The following is a 26,133-nucleotide window of genomic DNA, read 5'->3' as shown; positions in this document are numbered from 1 at the left end:
CTGCATACCCCAGCTGGTGTCTGAGATCCGTTCAAGAGGTCTGTGAAACCAAACCAGTGGTTCAAAGCAATAGTGGTTAAAACTGCTGACACCTTAGTAAATCAAGGTGTTGGCATCGGGCTCTACCAGGAGTCATCCTATCCCCGCATTCTTCACTGCCACACATTCACAGAGGGGAAAAAAATCTAACTTATTTAAGCATTCCCTGGATGAAACATTAAGAATTACATTAGAATTGCATTAAGAATTCCCTGGAAGAAACATTAAAAATTATGAAATCTTGAGGCTGAGTGTGTCTTTGTAATATTCTGAATGACCAAAAGAGAAGTATGCATAAGCCTTGCCACTGTTAAGTTAAGGTTGTTTTTCCCTCTAACAAGGCATTAAACATGAAGATAGTTGGGAAGTTCCTGGAGGAACATTACATCCCCCCACCCCCCATTTCAAGTATCTGTCAATGGGCTGCAGATTATAAGGACCTTTAATTGAATATACATTCCCATCTGGAAGCTTGGCCATTGATAGAAATGCTTTGTTCTTGTAAATTGCTAAAACATTTGTAAAACTGAGGGAGAATCATGTCTTGCAGGATTGTGATCTCCATAAGTTAACTATTTGTTTTTCCTTTAGGGCAGCCAGGAGTGGAGGTGGGGGGGGGGTGTCAGCTCCTGTTTGTCCTCAGTTTGCCTTCTGTTCCCTCATCATTTTCATACAAGAATATTTGCGAATACTTGAAAACACTATTAACATTCTCTTCCCGTTTTCAACTACATACCTGTGTAATGCTAGATTTTTTTCATATACTTCAACAACAACAACAACAAAACAGATTGAATGAAGAAGCAGAGATGAAAAACCAGCCACCTTCTATTAAGCCAGATATTAAAGATAATGCCATATTTCTCATTTTTTTTCTATTGGAGAATATCACTATTTTTAAATAAAACTTCTGTGATTTATGTTAACATGTAATGAGTTTAATACTGCTATTTTTAGTGGATTAAATACTTTGAATGGTTTTCAGTTTAATTCTTAGTATGATAAATATCAATAGATATAGGCTATATAGAAACAAAAATTCTTTGAGCGTCTCAGTAATTTTGAAGAACGTAAAGGGACCCCAAGAGCTCAGAGTTTGAGAACCACCAATATAATCTAAGATCTAGGATATGGACTTGGTAAAGCTAGCATAGCAGATTTAGCTATATGACTCTATTATTTTAAAAAAATCCACAAATTTATCTATTTTTAAATAGTGTATGAGTGGATGTGATGCTAATTGGCAGTACTTGATTTTCTAAAAATGGTCAATAAAATTTTATAGAAAACGGCTGCCTTTGCATTGCTACTCCTCATCCAAAAGACCAGCAACCACCTGACCAAACATCTCAACCTGGCAGGCCTCAACCCTGGCTGGACTGGCCTCATCCTCAGGCATGACTGGGAGCCGTCTGCATCTATTTATAAGGGACCCACATGCTGCATCCCCACTGGCCTGCCTGAGCCTCTCCCTCCAGCCTGAAGGTAAATTTCCAACTACCTTCCAGCCGTCTCTCAACCCATAGACCAAGTGGAAACAATAACAGAAAAAGAGGGGGGGGGGGGAAGAGCAAAAAATAAAACAAGAAAACCACACACGCACAAAAAAACACTTGTCATTGTACAAAGACAGTCTGCTTTCAAGTTTGTTTTAATTAAAATACATTATACATTTTCATGGTTCATAGCTACTTCTTTTTATATGTGTTACAAAAGAAGAATTTCCACAAAAACCTGTATCAACACTGAAGAACTACTGTACCTGGTCTCTGGAGGTCTAAAATGTGTTTTGCAGAGTTTTGCTGATGGTGAGATTGTTTCACAGTGATTTCAAGAGTCAATCAAGCTCCCCATACAAATAAGAGACTTGAATTCAATGCGTGATTCTGGTCAGCGTTAGTTTACAACCAGCCTCCTTCCTCAAATGCTATGACATGAAGGCAGATAGAGCATGTTTCAACCCACCCCTCAGAAAGTGTTGGTTCCAGTCTCACAGTGCTGCCAGATAACTTGCAATGAAAAGGGACATATTTTCATAATTCCAGAAAGTCTGCGTTACTCAAACCAATAGCTTTATGCCACGTCAAGTCATGACGTGGGTTCATGCAAGAGAGAAATAGTAATTGTCCTTTTTTGATAGGAGCACTTTCTTTGCTCAGGTCTTCTTGACTAAACTTGAGATTTACTTTGTAAGACTGCTTAAAATTCAAGTTCATAAATATTCCCTCAGGACCACAATTCTTTCAAAACAGCCATTGTACACACGAATTTAAAATGCATGCTAAGTAAAGTTGGGAGTAACCTTAGGCAAGAGTGACTTCAGAGAGTTGCTACAAGATGCTTTTCTCTTAGATACCAGTCTTGGAGGCAATCCAGTTGCGGTAGGCAGTCACTCGCATATAGACACCTGGCTTATTGACTTCACCACATTCTTCTCCCCAGCTCACGATTCCAACAAGGTACCAAATATTTCGAGAATTGGGATGAACTAGTGGTCCTCCAGAGTCGCCCTAAATAAAACAAAGAACAGTGATCATTATGAGAATTAACTTCCAGATACTTTACTAAGTTATAAACCCAGATGAAATTTGTGATTCATGCTTCATACAGACCGTAGGAAAATGTATGGTGTAAATCCCTGCATCACCCTTTACCCCATCTGTGGCTGGAGTATATTCTCTGGGGCTCTTTGGTGTTAACTTGAATCTTGAAGGCATGAACTGATAAGTTATAAGGTCTAATTCTATAAGAAAGCCTTTGGGAGACAAATATTATAGATGTACTTGGAGAACAGGGCTTTTTATCTGAGAAAAGTAGCCAAAACCCTGGCCATGGAGAGGCCAAGAAGGTAAGAGATATGGGCTGGAAGTAGTTGAAAATCCTTGGAGACTAATCCTTTACTGAAATATGGTTAAGATTATGGACTGTGATGCTAGAAGACCTTGTGTGCCAGCTTTTCCACTCACTTGCTATGTGCTCTTGTGCAGATCTGTTTACCTTCTTGTGTCTCAGCTTTCTCATCTGTAAAATGGTAATGGTAGTATCTACATCACAAGGTTGTGATGAGGATTAAATGAAGTGTTTGTAGAAGACTCAGTCCATGCTTGGTCAGAGTAATTCCAACTTAAGTATTTGTTAAACACTAACAAACATACGTTGCATGTAGTGGAAAATTACTTTAGCACCAAAACTAGAGGGGGTTTAATAGAATTGTCAAAGGACAAATTAATGGAAGCATACAATTGTCTCCATATTGATAATTTTCATAAAATAACAGCAATTATTTATACACTCTATGGTCAGTATGACTAGTGTCCAGACTTACCTGGCAGGCATCTATATTTCCTTCCAAGTACCCAGCACATAGCATTGTGTCAGATACCAAACCATCATATCCTTCCCTAGAATTACAAGTGTTTGTGTCAATGATCTTCACAGGTGCCTTCTGAAGTACCTCTGGGTATTTACCTAAAGGGAGTAAACATCACCAGTAAAAGAGCTGCTCTGAAACAGAGCAGGGTGGAAAGCTTGTTATGTCCTCTGTGCATAAAACCTACATTTGACTCTTGCCTATTCTTAAGTTTAAAAAGCCCACTCAGTTCCCTCATCCGAATCAATGAAATAGAAACTTTCAAAGAATAGTTTGAAGTCTTTTAAATGCTGTTTTTCCATGTCCTTTTCTCTCATCTTGTATGTCTAAACCAGAACTTTCTCAGTTAGTTACTCCAGGTTGGGGAGTTTCTACAACCAGTTGGTCTCCACAGATGTTTCCAAACCAAGGCAATTTGAGAAGCCATAACTTCATAAGCATTATTTCCTGAGACATGGCCTGGGAGAACTTGGAATCCTGAAGTAATTGATGCCTTTCACTCTGTACCTTGGTCACCCTTTTTCTTGATGCTTTTGTATTCAAACACTATGGTAAGCCTTCACTGAACTTACCATTATATGAAAGTGCTCCCCATCCTGTAACAACAACTCCTTCACCTGGTGGAAAAACCTGTGTGGCTTCAGGAAGGCAAACTCGATGTACATCGTTCTGAAACAAGACTTTTGTAGTGAGCTGTATAACTGCAATATCATTATGATGTTCACCTTGGATGTAGTCTTCATGAACAATAATTTGTTGAACATAACGTTGCATATAGGGGGGATTTACTCTGGTGCCAAAGCTGACAGTATAGTTTTTTGGATTGTTTGTCCTAAAGAAAGAAAAATTGTGTATTTTGTATTTATCTCAAAATAACATAAACAATGAATTTTGGAACACTAAAAAAAAATTAAATTAAATTAAAAAAAGATAGAAATAAAGCCTGCATCTACTGTATTCTTTTCATTACATTAATATTTCTTTGCTGTGTAGCTCATTAACAGTGATAGTCCAATTTCAAAAATTCATTTAAAAATCTTGTTTGAGTCCCTATACCATATGCTATGTAAAGTAATGGGACTATAGAAATAAAAATTAATAGTCATACCTTCAAGAAATGGGCATAAAATGAAATATGGGCATAAACACAGACATTTATAATTGCTTAGTGCTTTGTATCTAATTAGTGGGACAACAAAACAGGTGGACTTAAATCTGCATGCTCTAGGGAAGAGATTTCTTAGGGAAAAGTAGCATTTTGGGTAAGACTACAGAGCTGAGTCACAGTTGCCTAAAAGATCAGGAGAAGGGGATAGGCATGTGCAGAAGGGGAGGGAGGTATGACATAAGATGATGTGTTTTAGCAACGATGAGTCGTTAGGGATGTCTAGAGTATAAAGTGATGAGAGATAAGAATCACATGAGAAAAAAAATGTAGTATCAAGAATGAATGACTCTTTGCATTTTTATAGGTAATGCAGAAAAATCTTAGATTGGCTTCCTATATAAACTGTCTTCCAAGCCAGGACACTTGAAATGAGAGTGCTACTGATAATGAAGCTGGGAAAACAGGTAAGAACCGCAACTGTTCCAGGGTCTTTGGTCTCCCTATCCTCGGGCAACATGAAGAACTTACTTTTGAAAGCAGTGAGCTGCAGTCACCAAGTATCTTTCACTGATCAAAGATGCCCCGCAGTGGTGTTGGCCATTTTTTTTGAGAGTTGCTTGCCATGGCCATTCTCCTCTCTCAGCGTTGGAACCTCCCCTGATTCTATCATACGTAGCTGACATCCTTGCTCGTGTCCCACAGCCTGTCAGAGTCAGTTTTGTTCCATTGAGAGTAGGAAGATAATGTTTATTTGATTATAAAGCAGAGAGTAAACTGAATTATTCTTGTATGGTTCTATCTGACAATATCTTGCACTGAAGAGGATAGGTTATAATTTGCACAAGAATCACTAGCAGCCCTTGGATCACCTCTATACCCAGCATAGGATCTCCAAGATTCTTCAGCACTTGCAGAATATGAAAGCTGTGGAAGGCAGATAAAGTCACAGTTAAGTCCATGGGCTCTGCCACCCTGATCTGAATTCTGACCATATCATTCACAAGCTGGATGACCTTGGGCAGATTGTTTCACTTCTTTGTGCTTCAGTTTCCCCATCCTCAAATGGGATGATAATAATAATATCTACCTTTGGGATCGATGTGAGGATTAAATGATTTGTATGTAAAGCACCTGATTAGAATTGTGCCTAGTTAACAGTAACAAGTCTTGACTGTTATGTCTTAGATCATCTCACACATTTAATTAAGAAAAGTATCTGAACTTACGGTTGTTGATAATCTTTTCAGCATCAACCTTACTGATTTCTGAAATAAAACAAAAAGCTCATGGTAAATATAATACCCAACATTAATCCATTGACCCTAGGGCCGATGAAGTAAGATGCTTAGTTCAGCAGAGCAGGAGGGGTCCAGAAAATAATTTTGAATCTCAGGATAAAATGTCAGTAGAAAAGAGAGAGTATGGGTTTATTTGAATTGTTCTTCTACTTTATGTGAATGTATGATATGGAAATACCACCTTCATAGTTCCACATGAGAGACTTCTTTTTTATTTAATTGGAACTGTATTCTTTATCAAGTAAGGTGGAAAATTTCTGGTAACTTTTCTCGGTGGAACAGGAAGACCGGCAAGTGAATCTGATTTCTGTCAGTGCACAAAAATAATTTTTAAAAGTGACCTGTCTTATAATGGCAGATTGTATGCTATTTTTGAATGTTATAGGAGATCATGAAAAAATACACAAGACACACCATTACTTTTAAGGACTGTTCAGAGCTTTACTATCTGCTTTATAATGAGAAGCAGTTTTCCTCCCAGAACTGCTTTAAGTTATGCTATTATTATGATTTGAATATTATGTTCTCAATAATAAAGAACACAAAGTATTGCTCTGATATAAAATAATGACATAGTTATTGAAAAAATTGAGTATCAGCTTTGTGCATGGTACTTGTGATGTATGTTAGAAATAAAAAGATGAGAGTAACACTGCTCCTATTTAATTCATAAGCTTACCCATGAGCCTAAGAGAATTAGGATCTGTAGTCAGAGAGCCTGAATGGTTCCTCAGCATCTGACGTAAGATGCTTTCAATTCTTCTTCTTGTGTTTTCCTTCATTGATCTGGAAGCCTTGAATACTAGCCATATATGTGCAGTGACACTGTTGTTATGAGGACTAGAAACAAGATAAATATGTTTCAACGAGATAAACATATCTCATATATTGTTTAAAAATAGCATTTCCTTCCTCATTCCCCGTTGTTTTATATTTTTAGTTCTTCTGCTTTTTTATGGGTTTGTGTAGTAACTTCACTTTTGGTTAAACGCAGGATCATCCATCTGCCTACACTTATTTGGTGACAGTAAGCATGCAGCTCTAGTATTCATCTTAGAGGACAAGTAGTTCTATAAATCTGAAAAATAGGAAAGGCTTGAGCATAGGGTAGAAGTATCACAGAAGAGGGATTGAGCCCTGAATCAGGCTTTGTGCTTAGTGAGGAGTCTGCTTGGGACTCTCCCTCCCTCTCGTCTGCACCTTCCACTCATGATCGCTCTCTCTCTCACACTCTCACTCCCTTTCTCTAAAATAAATAAATAAATCTTTTTTTTTTTTTTTTTTTTTTTTTTTAAAGAAGTACCACATAAGAACTGGGCTCACTTATTCATGTATTCACCAAACATTTACTGAGCAACTTGCTATAGCCAAGTGACTGGAATAGGTACTAGTAGATCTTGCAAGGGTGATTAACACATGGTTCCTATCCTCCAGGAATTTCCAGATTTGTAGGAGATAAGACATGTATACAAATTACTACAATAAATTAGGCAGAAGCAATGATATTTATTTTATCTTATCTGCAATAAAAGGGTAACTCATTTTTTGCTTAAAGAATCAGAGAAATTTTCATGGAAGAAGTGACATTTACACTGGACCTTAAATTATTGTTTCAGTATTTTGTTATCAAACAGAAAATTTCATCAGGCAGAGAAGAGGAAGAGTACTACTCCCGACTAACTGGAGAGCAGTAATTAATTAGCATCTACTGGGCATCTGCTATATTTTCACATTTATTATCACACTTAAACTTCATAACAACCTTGCAACATAGGTGTCATTATCTTCATTTTATAGACAGGGAAAAATGGAAGCTCTAAGCGGCTACCTAATATGCTTAAGATTACACTACTGAATCAAACCAGATTCAGTACAATTGACTCTGTAACCCAGGATTTTTAAACTGTACTGTCTCTTTATGCCCAGTCACAGAGACAACAATGTCTAAGAGATTGGGCTCAGATGGAAGAGGACATTTAAGGCTAGTCAAGTGGTAGCAGTAAAGAGAAGTTGTTGAATAAAACCATGCTTGAGGAAGATGAACCTGACTCTGGTGTTCAAGCAAGATTGGTTTGGAATTCAGAAAGGGGTGAGCAACTTCAGAGGTTGACCAGCAGACATGTAGGAATTGTAAGCAGATTTTTCTTTTTAAGGATTTTATTTATTTATTTGACAGACAAAGATCACAAGTAGGCAGAGAGGCAGGCAGAGAGAGAGAGAGAGAGGAGGAAGCAGACTCTCTGCCGAGCAGAGAGCCCGACGTGGGGCTTGATCCCAGGACTCTGGGATCATGACCTGAGCCGAAGGCAGAGGCTTTAACCCACTGAGCCACCCAAGCACCCCTGTAATCAGCTTTGAGGCCAGTGTCTGAAGTGGCACTATTATGCTTTGACTCTGACGGATGACTAATGTTTTGGCATATAAATCAGTAACTTGTGCTAAGAAGCACTCAGTACAGGTTTGATTATCATAGGAGGGTGTACCAAAGTGAAAACCTCTGTCCTACAGCCTCTCCATCACTTCCTTTGGAGTTGTCCTTCCCATAGATACCTAAAGTTACATGCATGGGAAGAAAAGCAGAAGCTCTCTAGTGGTCGTGATGATCTCTGAAAGATACCTGGGCCCTTCCACTTTAGCCTTCCATCTCTTTCCAATACTAAAATCAACCCTCCAGGTTAACTCTAACTGAGATCTTGATGTGTTCTGCAAGTCCAGAAGTCCCATGAGTTCCAGGAGCAGAGGAAGAAGGCAGGCATATAGTCTGGTGCCACTGATGAAGGTAAAAGCAAAAATTGCCTTCATTGGAAATATGTTTATTTGCAAATATTCCCATACATTTCTTCTTTGATCCCGAGTCTAGTTTTATGAGAGGCAGTGACTGTGCTATTCCATGGATCGATGAGGAGAATCAAAGTGATATAGTAACTCACCCAAGGCTCTGGGGCTGCTATGTGACAAAGGCTGGGCTCAGGTTGACTAATTCCTGTTTTTGGGCTCCTCTGCTATCTCATGTACTCTAAACCCCCATAAAGGGGGTTTTATGTATAGACTAGAAGGACCTCCTTGTCATCAAATCTTGGTGTAGATATGCTCTTTTCTACCCTGTAAGAATTCTAGGGTAGTTCCACAAGGTATTTAGCTGACTTGCAAGTGAAAAGACATGAGAAAACAGGGTCTGTATTTACACTACTGCTAAAATGTTAGACTATCAAACATTGGTCAAAGGGATCATCTGCTATTTGCTGGACATAAAAACTTAAGAAACGAGTTATGAGGGGTTTAATGAATAATAAGTTCTCAATAGATCTAATGAATAAATAGAGAGCCCAATCTTTGTTTTTTTTTAATTAAGATTTTATTTATTTATTTGAGAGTTGGAGAGAGAACACAAGTAAGCAGAGCAGCAGGCAGAGGAGCAGGCAGAGGGAGAAGGAGAAGCAGGCTTCCCGTCAAGCAGGGAGCCTAATGTGGGGCTCAATCCCAGGACTCTGGGATCATGACCTGAGCTGAAGGCAACCGCTTAACCAACTGAGGCACCCAGGGGCCCCCCTTTGCTTTGGTTTTATATTGAACAATTATTCTGACATTTAGCTTAGGGTGATAGTGTTTATTAGTAATTTATTGACTAATGACTATTATATTTCAAAATTCTTCTTACAGAGGTACTTGAAATACATGTCTACAAATGGGTTGATCTCTTTTCTAACTGCTATTATTAGTTACTTACACCAGTGTGATGACTTGAGAATTGATATATTGTCTGTAAATACTAGAACTTTGAAATGCATCAACCATCTGTTAAAGAGAACATAGAGCCAAACATCAAATTCCAATAATATATTGATATTTTAGAGAACTAACAATGAAATAAATATAGGAAAAGACTAATTTACCTTAGTTTCAAGAATTTTGCTAAGATAGTTATTTTCCAGTGAAGTCTCTCTTTGATAATTTATGTTATATGGAATATCCAAAACTGTAAATCTACCTTGGTAGTAGTAGGTTGTATTTTCTGTAAGTTAAAGTGATCCAAGAATTATTTAAGTGAAATGGATTTTGAATGCAAATATAGATTACCTAGTAATACCAACTAGTAAATATTGTGCTTGTATTTGACATTGATATAGCCCATGAATCCTTCTGTCACAGTCGATTAGATATCCTGAGCATTGTGAAAAGTGTTTATTGGACCCATAATGCAGCAGATATAGATATAGACAAAGGTAAGAAAAAAGAGTAGTATCTTAATTGAGACAGATAGGACTATATAAAAAAGTGAGATTTATGTCCCATAACCATCAGACTATGAATAAAAATAGTGATCATTTATTATGTACCATGGGAAGATACTTTATAAAACACATATGAGGTATACATATTTTTTTTTTCAGGAGAAATGTGGTCTCAGAGATATCCAGTAACTTATCTAGTATATAGCTACTAAGAGACAAGGATCACATTTGATTTGACTACAGAGTCCACACCTAACCAATTATATTTCCTTCCCAAATTTTCATAGACACTAAGCCATTTGGTATATGATACGTCTTGCCCCTAATATGTGATAGATATTAAGCTGTCATATAGCACCTAGCATATAGTAAGCACTAAATCAATATTAATACTATTTTGCAATATGATCATTGCTTCTGAAGACTGTGATGAAAGAGACAGGCTCAATATGGATACAATCATTACATAATCATTACATAAGGATATAATTTTAAATTAGAATGTTAATTGTTTCTCTACAGTTTCTATCTGAATGCAGAGAATTAAAGCTCCGTAATTAAAATAAAATATGACTTACTATTATAAATGTGGTGAAAATATTTCATATTGAGAAAGGTAATAGAAAAGGAAGAAAGTTCTAAAGAAAATGCTGGAAATGGTTTGTTTATGAACAATAATTTGTGAACCAACATTGTTAATTGTAGTTAGTCTGTCTGGGGGTCATGGATCTTTTACTATAGAGACCAAACTTTGCAATGGTAGGTTATTTGACTTTACCATAAGTAGTAAAAAAAAAATACATCTTGAAACTATTCAGCTTTCTTTTTAATTCAGAGTTCACAGTGCACCCTTTAGTTCTTTATTTAGATTCCGTTATCTTAATATTTTAATTATAAAGTCATATAATACCATCTTGGTAGATTAATTTTCCTAACTATCAATTATCTATCTGTACATTCATGTCTGTATATTGTATACATTCTTTTACTTGTGTATATTCAAAAGATGTCTGCAATACAGTGCTTGGTAAATGCATGTTTCTGGGATCTTGGGTCATTGATGGTCATTTTAAAGGAAGATAGATAATTTACTGTTTGCAATTATCTTGTGTTTGGTAGAAATGGAAATAAAGTTTACAACAAACTGAAATAAATAAAAATGTATTCTTTACCAACCTACTGCCAGAAAATGAACCAGGAGACCAAAAGTTATTCCCAGGATTGCCAACACTCCAAACACAATGAGGGCAATCATCCATACTGGCAAAGATGGACGGGAAGCTGTGACTGGTCTGCAAGTAAAGGATAAAAATATAAAAGGTATATCAGAAATTCGGAAATAAATCACAGTCATTCCAAATCTTTATTTCTTTCCTCTTGCTCACTCCCAGAAGCTGTTTAGACATCATAGTAGCAAAAGGTATATGAAGAAAATAAAGAAAATGAAGAAAGGAAGAAAGGAAGAAAACAAAGGAAAGAAAGGAAGGAAGGAGGAGGAGGAAGAGAAAGAAGGAAAGAAGTTTAAAATCGAACCTCTCTGGATTCATGCTATGAAATTATTTTTCAGGAGTATGATGTGTCTAGTTCCCTCCCACCAGAGACAGGGTTAGTATCAATAAATGAAGAACTTGCCAAGTTAGGGAGGAAGGAGGGAGGAAAACAGAAATGTCTTAGAAGTTCTTTATGCCAAAGCCTATCATAATTTTTGAAGTATGATCATGATTCTATTTTATTTGCTATGCCCTTATGTACAAAGAACACACACAAATATGAATTACTATATTGGGTGAGAGCAGTGTCCATTTTTTTTACTAGCTTATTTATGGCTGTAGTTCAAAGAGATATTTTGTAGAAAAGCATGTTGTGTTCAACCTATAGTAAGTATTCTTACCATGTTTCATTTAGACAACAAATAGGTATTGCTTAAATTGAAGTAGGGATTTGGGGTAAATTTCCAGATGAAGAGGCGTGAGAAGATAGTCTAGGAAGAGGAAACAACAAGCAGTGCCTAAAGAATGGCCAGCAATTCAATTTTATTGCAGCAACCTATGTGTCATGGATTGGCCAAAGATGAAACTGGACAGTATAATGCCTAATTTTAAGTGTCAACTTTGGCTAGGCTATATTGCCAAGTTGTTTAGTCAAACACAAGTCTACATATTGCTGTGAAGTATTCTGTAGCTATAATCAACATTTATAATCAGTTGACTTTAAGATATAAGTGGGTGGGCTTCAACCAATCATTTGAAGGACTTAAGAGCTAAAACTCAGCTTTTCATGAGAAGAAAAAAAATTCTGCCTTGGGAGTAGAAATCCTGCCTGAGTTTCCAGCTTTATCAAGCATAAAATTGTGTGAAGCAATTCTGTTAAATAAAATCTATCTTAGATACATAGATCCCATGGTTTTATATCTATATCTATATTTATATGCCTAGCTAGCTAGCTATCCAATGAGAGAGAAAAGGAGAGAAATAGAGAGGGGAGGATTAAGAGGAAATAGAGAGAGAAAGAGGTATCCTATTGTTTCTGTTTCCCTGGAAAATCCTCTTCCTCTGTTGTTACACAAAGGTGTTTATATTTTGTCTTAAATATTGAGGCTCCTCCAAGTGTGACTGGAGGACAGTCTTTATCAAAATAACCTGGAAGTGCTTACTAAATATGCAGAAAATTGTATCCTACCTCAGATCTAGTTAATTCAAACTCCTGAAAGGGTCTGTGAATTTGCAGTTTAACACTTAGTGATGAAGATTTTTGCTAAACTATAGGCTATCTTCACAACAAAATTGGAAAACTTTAATCCAGCCAGGCCTATCACCAGAGCATTCAGATTAGAAGTGGCATTGAAGGGGTGCCTGGGTGGCTCAGTCAGTGAACCATCTGCTTTCAGGTCATGATCCCAGGGTCCTGGGATGGAGCCCTGCTTTGGGCTCCCTGCTCTGCAGTGGGAGTCTGCTTCTGCTTCTCCCTCTTCCTCTGTCCCTCCCCACTGCTCACACTTGCATGCTCTCCCTCTGTCTCTCTAGTGTGTTCGCTCTCAAATTAAAAAAATGAAATCTGGGGCGCCTGGGTGGCTCAGTGGGTTAAAGCCTCTGCCTTCGGCTCAGATCATGATCCCAGGGTCCTGGGGTCAAGCCCCGCATTGGGCTCTCTGCTTAGCAGGGAGCCTGTTTCCTCTCTCTCTCTCTGCCTGCCTCTCTGCCTACTTGTGATCTCTCTCTGTCAAATTAGTAAATAAAATCTTTAAAAAAAATGAAATCTTAGAAAAAAGAAAGAAGGGGCATTGGAAAGGAATCTATTTGATGTATTGGATCTCAGATAAAAATAAATTGGATTGATGCTTTCAGGAGAACAAGTTTTTGTATCTGATTTTTTAAAAAAATACATCCCCTGTTGATTTTTTTTCCTCTCTTTGAAAACTATTTCATACTTCTTTTTTCCTTAAACCTCCAGCACCTTTTATCCCATCCTCAATCTGAGCTGACCTGGTCCACTGAGAAAATTAAAGGTGTCAGAAGAGAATATTTACAACTCCATCATCAGGTTTGTAAACTTCTCCTTTTTCCTCACATTTCTGTAGGTAAACTGTACCCCCTCTTAAGGCAACCTCTCCGTCATCTCATCTCATTCTCCAACCTGCTTCTAATCTATATTCCAGCCATTTCATACTACTCAGACTTCCATGGACAACCAAACTCCTTCATACCTCCATGTCCTTACGCATACTCTGATTCTTCTGCCTAAAGTGTCCACCTCAAGTCTACCCAGTGAGCTCCCACTCAGACTTTATCACTAAACTCTGTCCTCTTCTCCTTATTGAGGTCTCCCATGGCTCACCCTAATACGATCTACACTGAGAGTATTTTGTATTTTTACATGGCAATCTTTTCACCTCTAATGGAGGCCATGCTATTGTCTGGCCCAAGTCATTAATTATTGTTGATGTTGTTACTGTTTTATACCTAGGCCATATTGTGGGGTCTAATACATCATACATAGTGTTTGTTGAACAGAGAATAAATGAAGCCAAGGGCTATTGAGGACAACTATGTTATGAAGGATATATAGATCAGAGGGATACAAATTATGGAAAGCCTTCAGTGCTAATCAAAAGAGTTTTTGACTTTATCTGGTGGAAATGACTGACATGAGTATATGCAGTGCTTAGGGAGATGAATCTGCAGTCTGCGTAATGATGGTTTAAAGAAGGGAGAAAAATAAAAGAGGAGGACCAATGAGCACAGAGGCAAATATAATCAATGGGAATGGAGTGATGGCATCCTGGATTGTGGTAGTAAGAAAAGAAACAAAGTGATGAATTTGAGAACATTTACAGTAGAATATTTGTCAGAATGTGGTAATTAATTAGCTGTCATGGTAAAGGATAGGGATATGTCAAAGATGACATAAGATTTTATCTTGAGAAGTACAAAAAAGTCAAATGAAGTGTAGGAGAGGTAACTCGGGGAAAAAATGTTAAATATTTTATATCTGAAATTTAAGAGACCTTTAAATTTCCATTACACAAATGGAGAGGTCACACTGGTAGTTAACTGAGTGAGGCACCATAGTTGGGGTTAACTTAGGAGTCACCCCAAAACAGGGAACAAACAAAGCTGTGAAACTGGATTAGTAAATTCAGTGCTTGTTATATAAAATAGAGTACAAAATTGACATTTCTCTTCCTGAGGCAAACGTTTGTTTCCATTCTAACTACAACTAATTTATCTCCATTTTTTCATGCCTTACCTGATTTTCACAGTCTCATTGTTTGACATCACTCAAAAGACTTTAAATTTTCAACATATGTTTCTTAAGTATAAAAATTTAAGACGTCCACCTTTCAGGGATGGGTAAGCACTTACTTCATCTTCTAGGCATTCAGCTCCACCAAGACGACTTTGTTGTCCACTTGGTTCCCTAATCTTTGCTCCATACCCTTTCCTTACTTTTCTGCTCCCATAAATTGGCATTGATTACTTTTCTTTTCTTAAAAGTCTCTTAACTGGGGACATACTGATATATTTCTTGTTTTGTCTAGTTTTGTTTTTAAATTTTTAGATCAGGACAGGACTTCATATAGAGTTGGGCAAAGTTTTTTCTTTTATCTTTACAATTTGTTTTAGGGCTGGTATTCTTAGAAGAACAGAAATAAATCTAAATCTATTAAAATGTGATCAAGTAAGATAAGATAGAATTCATCCAGACACTATGGCTTGAAAGAAGACTGAAATAGCTTCCTAATTTTCATTTGTCTTTCATCAAAAATGCTGTAGAATTTTATAGTTACATTCCCTATCCTCTTTTTCCATTTTGATTATTGCTTGTCAGCAGCTCAGATGTTTCTCTCAGATGCAGCTACCGTTAACTGATAACCTAAAGATCTTACACACCATTACACAGATTAAATATCTGTTTAAAAATGACAGACTTCCCACAGAGAAAAATCACTCAACTATTTAACCAGTATTTCTGGTACTCCATACTATAAATTCTTTTGAGAAACCACACAAGGGAGATTACTAAAAGAGGATATAGAATATCTATTGTATCTTGCCATAAAAAATAATAACAAAAAACAACAACAAACTCCTGTCCATGAAATCTTAATGTCACCTTGGCAAGGATCTAAAACACCACTTTCTCCTGAGAATTTTTCCATTTTGTCCTAGAGAACTACTCTAAGAAGACAATTGAAATTGATAAAATATGGCATTGAATTCTTTACTTCTACTTCTAGTGTACCTTTTCTTCTCTTGTCCATTCATTATTTAGCCACTCATATGCAACCACAAGATTGCCCAAGGTCTCCTCAAAAGCACCTGCAGAAACAACTATGTTTCCAAATACCCCCAAGCTCTTCCGGGCAAAATAATGCCTCAGTCTGTGGGAAGTTAACCACTAAATTATGGTTGAACCTTTCCTAGGTAACTAGGAGTACTTGGAAACAATGGATTAATCCTTTGAAATCTTTCAGGTGAAGACTTTACACAAGTGTTAAAATGTCGGAGAAGAAGATGCCCTGTTTAAAAAACAACAACAAAAAAAAGCACATCCATCCAACATAAAAATGATGTCTATCTTATAGGCAAAACAACAAAATAATCATATGTTTACTTTCCACTTAGTGAATGTGTATGATCACCCTTTCCTTTACTGATAGATCAGAAATGCAGCTAATAAGAAAACATCGGAATTATAAATAATATAACATATCTAATAAAGAATTTGCACAACAGTAAATTATTTACTTTAGTTTAAAAAATGTCCTTAGTATATTCCATCACAGAGAGTATGCTCTTTCTAATCACATTTTTACATGAATAGTGATATTGTAAATTATATGTGTGTGTGTATGTCATAAAGGGCTAATAAATTGACTAAAGAAGCAAATTTTTAGAGAAATATTTGTATGAAGCCTGCATTTATATTTTACAGTTATCTGAACATTATATATTTCATAACTAGGTTCACTTTATTTTGTATATTTTGATGAAAATGTCTTGTAGGTTGAAACTGTTTTTTTTAAATGGCATTAGAGGTGCCTGGGTGGCTCAGTGAGTTAAGCCTTTGGCTCAGATCATGATCCCAAGGTCCTGGGATGGGGCCCTGCACCAGGCTCCCTGCTCAGTGAGGAGTCTGCTTCTCCCTCGCTCACTGCTCCAACCCCTCCTCGTGCTTCTCTCTCTCTGTCTCAAATAAATAAATAAAACCTTTAAAAATATAAGTAAATAAAATGGCATTAATAATCACTGTTCACTTAACGTAATAATTATCTAGTTAGATACTTTAAAAATAAATAGCACATGTCCATACATGATTTTCTTCTAGTTCATGAACAATTTACAGATAAAAATGCATGGTTTATAAATGATTCTATAAGGAACGCCTATGAAGCAATGGTACTGTGAGATTCAAGACAGTATTTATGAAAGCAGTTTAGAAAGTACAAGATATTAAACAAATACAAAGGAGTCATCATTATCACCACCAACAACAATTTAACATTTAACAATTTAACAATTTAACATTTGATTTATGAGAGAGTTTTTCCCTCTGCTTCCTCCTTTGTATTTTACACCAATCACACAGTCATTTTTCTTTCACAGGATGTTAAGCTGCTTGTCACCCTTCTGAAGCATTCTCCAAGCATGACATAAAACTACAGATCCAGACTCAAAAGCATATGTGTTACAGGGGTGTCTCCATGCAGAAAATCCAAAATGCTGTGGAAAAAATTACAAATCCCCCTCTGAACTCAGTTACTTTACTGCAGCCCTTGGGTGGGAGTCATATTGGGGAAACAGTTAATTCTAATTATGTCTAATTAGAATTTTGGGCAAGGTAATGTCCACTTACCTATACATAATGTGCTGATATAATTTAGGCTGTTGGTGTTAGTAAGATAAAGGAAACTTCTGCACTTCTTTTGTCCTGGTCAGTGGCTCTCAGGTAAATGTGCTAACCACAATGATACTTGGGATTTTAAGGGTTGGGTGCAATAGCATCAAACAATTAAAAGGAAACTCGTTTAACAAGTGTTGATGACATCTATGGAACTGAGGTTTAAAGGAAGAAATGAAAATTCCCTTTGAGTTGAATATTTAGAAAAAGAATAGACACAACTTGGATTGGTTGCCTGAGAGGTCCACCCAGGAAATACCACCGCAGATTGGTGAATCAGTGCTCTGACTCAGATCCCATCCAGCCCTTTCATGGAGAAGAACTCCTCAGTGAAACCAGCTGACTCCATCAGAGCAGTCTCTGAAAAATGACTTAAATATACATTATTTTTTTAGTATGAAAATTCTGCTAAGCATTACTCATTTGAAATGTGCTTAGTCTAAAAATTCTCACTGGGACTATATACATAGTATTGTAAAAAGATGGATTTACACTATATGTAATTAACTGATTTTAAATTTAAAAAAAATGAAGTGTTAAACTATGTTAATATATTACCTACTTAAAAATACATTTGCATTTTTTAAAAAAATAGATATGTCATCATGATAAAAAAAAAAAAGAAATGGATTTATAGGTGGAGATAGGTTTTAGTGTAAGAAATACCAGTTCTCTTTTGCTAATTGTTCATGGGAAATGGTACTAATTAATCTAGTCAAGAGTTGTTTTACTTGGACACCTGCGTGGCTCAGTCAGTTAAGCCGCTGCCTTTGGCTCAGGTCATGATCCCAGGGTCCTGGGATTGAGTCCCACATGGGTGTGTGTGTGTGGGGGGGGGAATCCTTGCTCAGCAGGGAGCCTGCTTCTCCCTCTGCCTCTGCCTGCCACTCTGCCTGCCTGTGCTCTCTCTCTCTGACAAATAAATAAACACAATCTTTAAAAAAAAAGTCTTTTAAAAAAAGGAGTTGTTTTACTAAATGAATATGAATTAAGTTTTTAGGTGACATCAAATTCTTATAAAAACAAAAAATCAGGAGGTCGCTAAGATATTTTGGATACAAATATCTGGATCTTTAGCACCATCTTTCTTATTTTTAACCATCTATTCATTCCATTCATTCATTTAATAAATACTTGTGGTAAACTTCCTGAGATTTACATTATTGTTCCTAGTAGTGGAAATACAACAAGGAACATAATAAAGTCCCTGCCTTCACGGTGTTTATACTTTAAAGAGAAAAACAGGCAAACACTCAAGAACATAGTAAATGCATAATTTAATATGAGACATGTCATAAAGAAAATGAAGCAGAGTAATCGGGTAGAGATTGGTGAGTGTGTGAGAGGGTAGAGAGTGGCTTTCTTCAGGGTGGTCATGAAAGGCCTCTCAGAGGAGGAGGCTGTTGAACAGAGAAATGGATTATAATATTAATTAGCATGACTCATCTTTCTAAAATAGATATTCATGACATTTCTCTATTTAAAATCTTCAAAACTTTCAACTGCTTTCAGAATAAAATATAAAGTTCTCTGGTTGATATTCAAGGCTCTTCAGGATGTCATCTCTTTTTATTTATGTTGTTCCATGGTAGTTTGGTGAAACAAAGGGCATAAAATAATCTGAACTTCAGCTTTCTTACAGGTAAAAATGCAAGCTAAAGATGCCCTACTTGTTAGGTGCTATATCATCTGAGGCCATGTATACCAAGTGCTCAGCACAATATCCAGGACATTGTATTATCTTAACGATGACTTTGTCTAAAGTATGACTTTAGTTGAGCCATTTCTCACGGTTCCATTCCTTCAATGGCAAAAGCTTTCCTACATTCATGCTTTTATTCATGCTGTTTAATACTCTCAGAATTTGTCATTTCTACCCATTCAATGTTTATTCATGCTTCATGGTCCAAATTAATTGCCACTTTCTTTATGAAGCTTTCCCTGTAAAGCATTCTCTTTGATCTCTTTTTTCTGGTTTCTAATATTTACTGTCATTAGTATTTTTATAAATTATAAAATTAGTAATTTTAGATTTAATTATCTGCTATGTTGTATTGATTTCTATTTAAGTATATCCAGCAGATGGTAAGATTTGGTAACATATGGGCTCCCATATGTTCATGGCAGAAACTTTAGAGGGAGCATCTGTTTAATTTTACAGCTATATCCCCTGTAATTAACAGTTTCATTTCTAGGTAGCCATCTAGATTTCTATCCTGGCATAGGTAATTAAACAGGAATATATGAAGATGTTTATTACAAAATTTGCAATAGCAAAAAAAAATGGAAACAAATTATTAATTGGTAGAAGAATGGTTAAATAAACTATGGCATATCAATATTCTGAAATGTTATTCAGTTGTTAAATGAGGTTATAGTAAATATATAGTAAATATGGTGGATTGACTTAATCATGCTTCATTCTAGGTCCCTTTTTCTGCTGCAGAGATTGGAAAACTAAAAATGACATCTTCCAGGCTCCTTTGCAGTTATAATTCTGGCTGCAGTTTAAGTTCTGTCAGCTAGATGCACTCTGGAAAATAGTATTTAGGTTCCTTAAGACGTTAAAAACAGAGCCACCCTATGACCCAGCAATTGCACTACTGGATATTTACCCCAAAGATACAGATTTAGTGAAAAGAAGGGGCACCTGCACCCTGATTTCATAGCAGCAATGTAAAGAGCCTTCAGCAGATGAATGGATGAAGAAAATGTGGTTTATATATACAGTGGAATATTACTCAGCTATTGAAAAAGATGAATATCTACCATTTTACATTAACATGGAAGGAACTGGAAGGTATTGTGCTAGGTGAAATAAGCTAATCAGAGAAAGACAATTATATGGTTTCAGTCATATATGGAACGTAAGGAATAGTTCAGAGGACAACAGGGGAAGCGAGGGGAAAATGGTAGGGGAAGAAATCAGAGAGGGAGACAAACAGTATGAGACTCTTGACTCTGGGAAACAGATGGTTGCTGGAAGGGAGGTGGGCGGGGCAGATGGGGTAACTGGGTGATGGGCATTAAGGAGGGCACATGATGTGATTAGCACTGGGTGTTATACGCAACTAGTGAATCATTGAACATTATACCAAAAACTAATGATGTAAAAGAAAAAAAAAAAAAAGAAACAGAAGAGAGAAGCATGTCAGATGCCTGCTAAGGCAGAAATGAGGCCACTTGTGGATTTATGCTGGTTAAAGTTCATGGATATATGATATTTCCTCTAGCAGAATTTCACTGTCCATTCTTCAGATTTTGGGGAGCTAAGAAACAATTTTAGAGTAAACAGAGACCCGACCAGCTGTGGGTGTCAGGAGGCTGCAGTGATGTTATCAATGCTTGTGCTCTTTTCTTTTCCTTCCTTCCTTCCCTCCTTCTTCCCTTCCTTCTTTCCTTCCCTCCTTCTTTCCTTCCCTCCTTCTTCCCTTCCTTCTTTCTTTCTTTCCTCCTTTCCTACTGCCTGCCTGCCTTTTTTTCTATATTAATGAGTTTAATTAGTTGGTATAAGATGTATCTGCTATCTCTGTTAAGAAATGGAAATTTGTCTGTCACGCTAAAAGCTCCCCCAATACCCTATCACAGCCTTAATCTCCCACCTTCCTCCAAAAGTAACCTCTGCCCTGAATTTTTTCTTTCTTTTTTTTAGTTGAAATATAATTAAAATACAGTGTTATATTAATTTCAGGTATACAATATAGTGATTAAACAATTCTACACATTACTCAGTACTCATCATGATAAGTGTACTCTTGATCCCCTTTACCTATTTCACCTTTTTCCCACCTATCTCCCCTCTTGCAATCACTAGGTTGTTCTCTGAATTTGAGTCCTTTTTTGTTTATTTTGTTTCTTAAATTCTGCATATGAGTGGAATTGTGTGGTATTTCTCTTTCTCTGACTAACTTATTTCACTTAGTGAAATACCCTCTAGCTCTGTCAATGTTGTTGCAAATGGCAAGATATCATTCTTTTGGGGGGCTGAGTAATATTCCATTTTTAAAAATTGTATCTTCTTCCTTTTCCATTCATCTAAGGAAGGAAACTTGGGTTTCTTCCATATCTTGGTTATCATAAATAATGCTGCAATAAACACAGGGTTTCATACATCTTTTTGAATTAGTGTTTTTGTATTCTTTGGGGAAATATCCAGTAGTGGTATTATTGGATCATATGATAGTTCTATTTTTAAGTTTTTTAGAAACTTCCATACACATCCTCACCAACACTTTCTTATTTCTTATGTTTTTGATTCTAGCCATTCTGACAGGTGTAAGGTAATATTTCATTGTGGTTTTTATTTACATTTTCCTAGCGATTAGTAAGTTGAACATCTTTTCATGTGTCTGTTGGCCATCTGTCTGTCCTCCTCGGAAAAATGTCTATTCAGATTCCTTGCCCATTTTTAAATTGGATCTTTGTTTTTTTGGTGTTGGGTTGTATACGTTATTTGTGTATTTTGGATATTAATCCCTTACCAACTATATTATTTGCAAATATCTTCTCCCATTCAGTAGGTTGCCTTTTGGTTTTGTTGATGGTTTCCTTTGTTATGCAGAAGACCCTAAAAAGCCAAATCAATCTTGAGAAAAAAGAATGGGACGGAAGGTATCACAATTCCAGATTTTGAGATAAACTACAAATCTGTGGCAATCAAGACATTATGGTACTGGCACAAAAGTAGACACATAGTTCAATGGAACAGAATAGAGAGCCCAGAAATAAAGCCATGATTATATGGTCAATTAATCTACAACAAAGGAGGCAAAAATATACAATGGGAAAATGACAGTCCCGTCAACAAATGGTGCTGGGAAATTTGAATGGCTACAATGCAAAAGAAAGAATGAAACTGGACCACTTTCTTACACCATAAACAAAATTAACTCAAAATGGATATAAACTTAAATGTGAGACCAGAAACCTAAAACTCCTAGAAGAAACAGGCAGTAATTTTTTTTGACATGAGCTATAGAAATACTTTTCTAGATATGTACCTTTAGGCAAGGAACAAAAAATCAAAATTAAACTGAGACCACAACAAAATAAAAAGCTTTTGCTGTGAAGGATACCATCAACAAAACAGAAAGTTACTGGTGCTTTCTGATCTCTGGATCTTATCTATTAAATTCAGAAATGCCTGTTACAGTCCCTTCCTCTGGCATCAGTTCTCTAGTATTCTGTGAATTATCCTTGAGGCTTAGCCTAGAGTCTGGATCCTCAGTTGTTCTGACAATTTTTGAAGTTTGCAGTTTTCTGCTTCAAATTTCTGTTTAACAAGCCTTTCCTAATCTGAACTCTGATACAATTGTAGATCAATATAGAAAGATTTCAAGAAATATTGAGTGAAGGGGTGTCTGGGTGGCTCAGATGGTAAAGCGTCTGCCTTTGGCTCAAGTCATGATCTCCAGGTCCTGGTTGGAGCTCCACATCAGGCTCCCAGCTCAGTGGGGAGTTGGCTTCTCCCTCTGCCTCTCCCCCTGCTCATGCTTTCTCTGTGTATCTTTCTATCTCAAATGAATAAATAAAATCTTAAAAAAATATATTGAGTGAAAATATGAAATTCAGAATGATAATTCAATTATGATATGATAATTCATTAGTACTTAAAAGAAATAGTAACTAATACTTCACATTTTAACTGGGTTTTAATAGATGTCCTTAAATCCATGTGTTTATTTATGAAATGTTAAATAAATATATGAAAAGATCTGGAAGAATTCACAATTCAGTGACTACTCCTGAGGAGAAGGATACAGACCAGAATTTAAAATAGCGGTTAAAGCAATTTTAGCTTGATCTATAATTGGTTTATTTTTTTCACAAAGATAATGTGTTAATACATTGGTTATGTAATTAATTTTTAAAAAAATGTATTTGTTGAAGTGACATCAGTTTGTCCTCAATATGATCTGAGAGAGGAAAAGGTAGAATTAGCAATAAAATACAACTTCTCAGGTAGTCAGGGCCAAGTAAATATTGGCTAAAAATAAATTATATTTTTTGGCTTTATAGGACTTTCCAGGATAAGATGATAGCTTGATGATAATAAGCTCCAAATCCACAAGAACACAGGAGATAAAAAATCTCACGAAGGTGTGAGCTTTTTTAAATTTATTTTTCATTTTTATTTTTTTAAAGATATTTTTTATTTATTTGACAGAGAGAGAGAGAGGTCACAAGTAGACAGAGAGGTAGGCAGAGAGAGAGGAGGAAGCAGACTCCCTGCTGAGCAGAGAGCCCGATGCGGGCCTCGATCCCAGGACCCTGGGATCATGACCTGAGCCGAAGGCAGAGACTTAACCCACTGAGCCACCCAGGAGCCCCTGTGAGCTATTTTTTAAAGAATGGAAGGAGTTTACTGGGGGCGGGGGGGAGTCAGAGAAAGACATTCCAGGCAAAGAGTACATCATTTGGAAAGGTCCAGGATAGCATGTTTCAGAAATATCAGGTAATGGTGTGATTGGAGAACAAATGAAATTTAAGGGCACAATGGGAAATAAAAAAGATGTCTCTAACAGCCAGATCCCAATAGTGCATTTCAGCATCATTCCTTTTGACATAATGATTACCTCCATTGAACCAACCATAGGTCTAGGAACATAGAGATGGAAAAAAAGGCCTTTGAGAAGTTCATGGTCTAGTAGGATATTCAGATACATATACAGAAGTTTTACAATTTATGGAATGTGTTATGACCAGGTGTATGCCTGGGTCAATCTGGAGCACCAGTGTGGGGATGTCAGGAATACCTTCTTGTGGGAGGTAACACCTGAGCTCTGTCTTGACTAAGGAATAGGAAGAGCGAATCAAGCTTTTTAGGGTTTTGCAAGTTATAATAAAGAGTTAGGTTTTATTCTCTGAGGGTGTTGAGACCAGGATGGAGCAGGATGTTAAGCAGGAGAGAGAGGAGCTCCTAGACTAATTCTCCCTGATTACTAAGACTTTGTCCCTGCTCTGATGGTAGCTTGGTTTGAGTCCTCCTGATTCTCTTTCAACAAATGACATGGGAGGAAAATGTGGGCACAATCTCTCATTACCCTGGCTAGTAATTCCTGCCTTGCTGAATCACTTTTTTGGAGATACATGTGACTTAAAAAGCAATAACATAGGCTTATAAAACCAGAGATGGCTATTTAATTGAATTCTTACATAATATGTGCTCCCATGTTTAGTGAAAATAAAGTTTTTTTATACACCATGAGTGTCAACTATGACAAATTTTAAATGAAGACAGTTAAATTTTTTGAAGAAACAACATATGAAAACATGACAGGATTATTTTCTTTTCATAATTAAGTATAATAACTGTAGAGAACACAACATATTATAATAATATATAATTGTCTTTTCTGGAATCCTTTAATTATTTACTATAAACGGCAAATCTGAAATGTCCTTTAAATATCACTATGAAATGTTTCAAAAATAGCTTCTTTTGAAGCTTTCTCTTTCATTAAAATTATAAAAAAATGAAAACCAGTATCAAACCTTATTATTATTATCAAACCAATATCAAACCTCAGTCATGAGCAGGCATTACTTAAGACACTCAACAAAACATCTAACACAATGACCAAAAAACTAAGTTGTAATGTCAAGGAAGAGAAATTGTACTTCAGTTGCACTATCTGATGACAATTTCTTTTAAAAGCATAAATGAAGAATAGTTACATTCAGTGGTGTGCTAGTAAGTATTTAACAATCAAGTCTCAGGGCCAGGGGTTCGGAGCTCATACGTGTAAATAACAACACCATGGCCAATTCAGAACTACCCACATTACATCACCAAACATTAATTTGGGAAGGGGTGAGAAGTAGTACTCTAATATATTTATTTTTACCACACAGATACAATAGAGTTAATAACTTCAGGACCCAAAGTACTAGTAAAATGTAAAGTAACTAGGACATGATGAGTTTTGGGTATTTAGTACTCTTAGTTTTCAACTGTGGTGTGTTTCACAAATGACTAATATAGTTCCTGAAAATTTAACATTAAACTTGTACATCAGTGCAAGCTAGTTTCAGCTCACTACTGCTGCACTTCTAAATATTGAAATTTGCAAAGATTTCACAAGTTTGGATATTTAAAAGGACTCATAAGATTCCATGGGGAATGAGGGAGAGGAGATGCAACATGGGGGGTTAAGGGGGTAGGAGAAGAGTAAATTAAACAAGATGGGATTGGGAGGGAGACAAACCATAAGTGACTCTTAATCTCACAAAACAAACTGAGGGTTGATGGGGGGAGGGGGGTTGGGAGAGGGTGGGTGGGGTTATGGACATTGGGGAGGGTATGTGCTATGGTGAGTGCTATGAAATGTGTAAACCTGGCGATTCACAGACCTGTACCCCTGAGGATAAAAATATATTATATGTTTATAAAAAATAAAATTAAAAAAAAAAAAAGATTCCATGGGGAAAATACCTACATAAAGTTTGCATAATGTACTCCATAGGGAATACTTACATAACATAAGCAAAGGATACTGTATAGAAAGAGCTCAGGCTAGCAGGGGAGACCAAGAAATATTCAGGTGCAAGCTCCACTGTCCGTATTCACACATATAGATATTTTGTCTTCATATTGAAATCCGATAATTTCAAGATCCAGTAGGATCTTGGATCAGGAAACAAACTGGCCCAGAGTTTGCAAGGAGGGTTTCTGATTTTAAACCT

At 36.4% G+C, this 26,133-nt stretch overlaps 1 protein-coding gene across 1 annotated transcript; it reads right to left on the bottom strand.

Annotated features, from left to right (window-relative positions):
* Positions 1–2,387: 2,387 nt before the first annotated feature.
* Positions 2,388–14,822, bottom strand: LOC111148827 (transmembrane protease serine 11B-like protein). The gene is made up of 10 exons (XM_022505648.1): positions 14,794–14,822; positions 11,224–11,339; positions 9,709–9,827; positions 9,543–9,610; positions 6,495–6,655; positions 5,744–5,782; positions 5,046–5,220; positions 3,982–4,241; positions 3,365–3,507; positions 2,388–2,549 (listed from the first exon to the last, which is right to left on the bottom strand). Exons 1-10 carry the CDS (start codon positions 14,820–14,822, stop codon positions 2,388–2,390), a joined length of 1,272 nt encoding a protein of 423 aa, XP_022361356.1.
* Between the last annotated feature and the right edge of the window lie 11,311 nt (positions 14,823–26,133).

This window comes from Enhydra lutris, unplaced genomic scaffold (genome assembly GCF_002288905.1).
Source record: "Enhydra lutris kenyoni isolate GAN:26980312 unplaced genomic scaffold, ASM228890v2 scaffoldscaffold21, whole genome shotgun sequence".
Lineage (NCBI taxonomy): Eukaryota > Metazoa > Chordata > Mammalia > Carnivora > Mustelidae > Enhydra > Enhydra lutris.
This window is presented reverse-complemented; position numbering and strand designations above follow the sequence as displayed.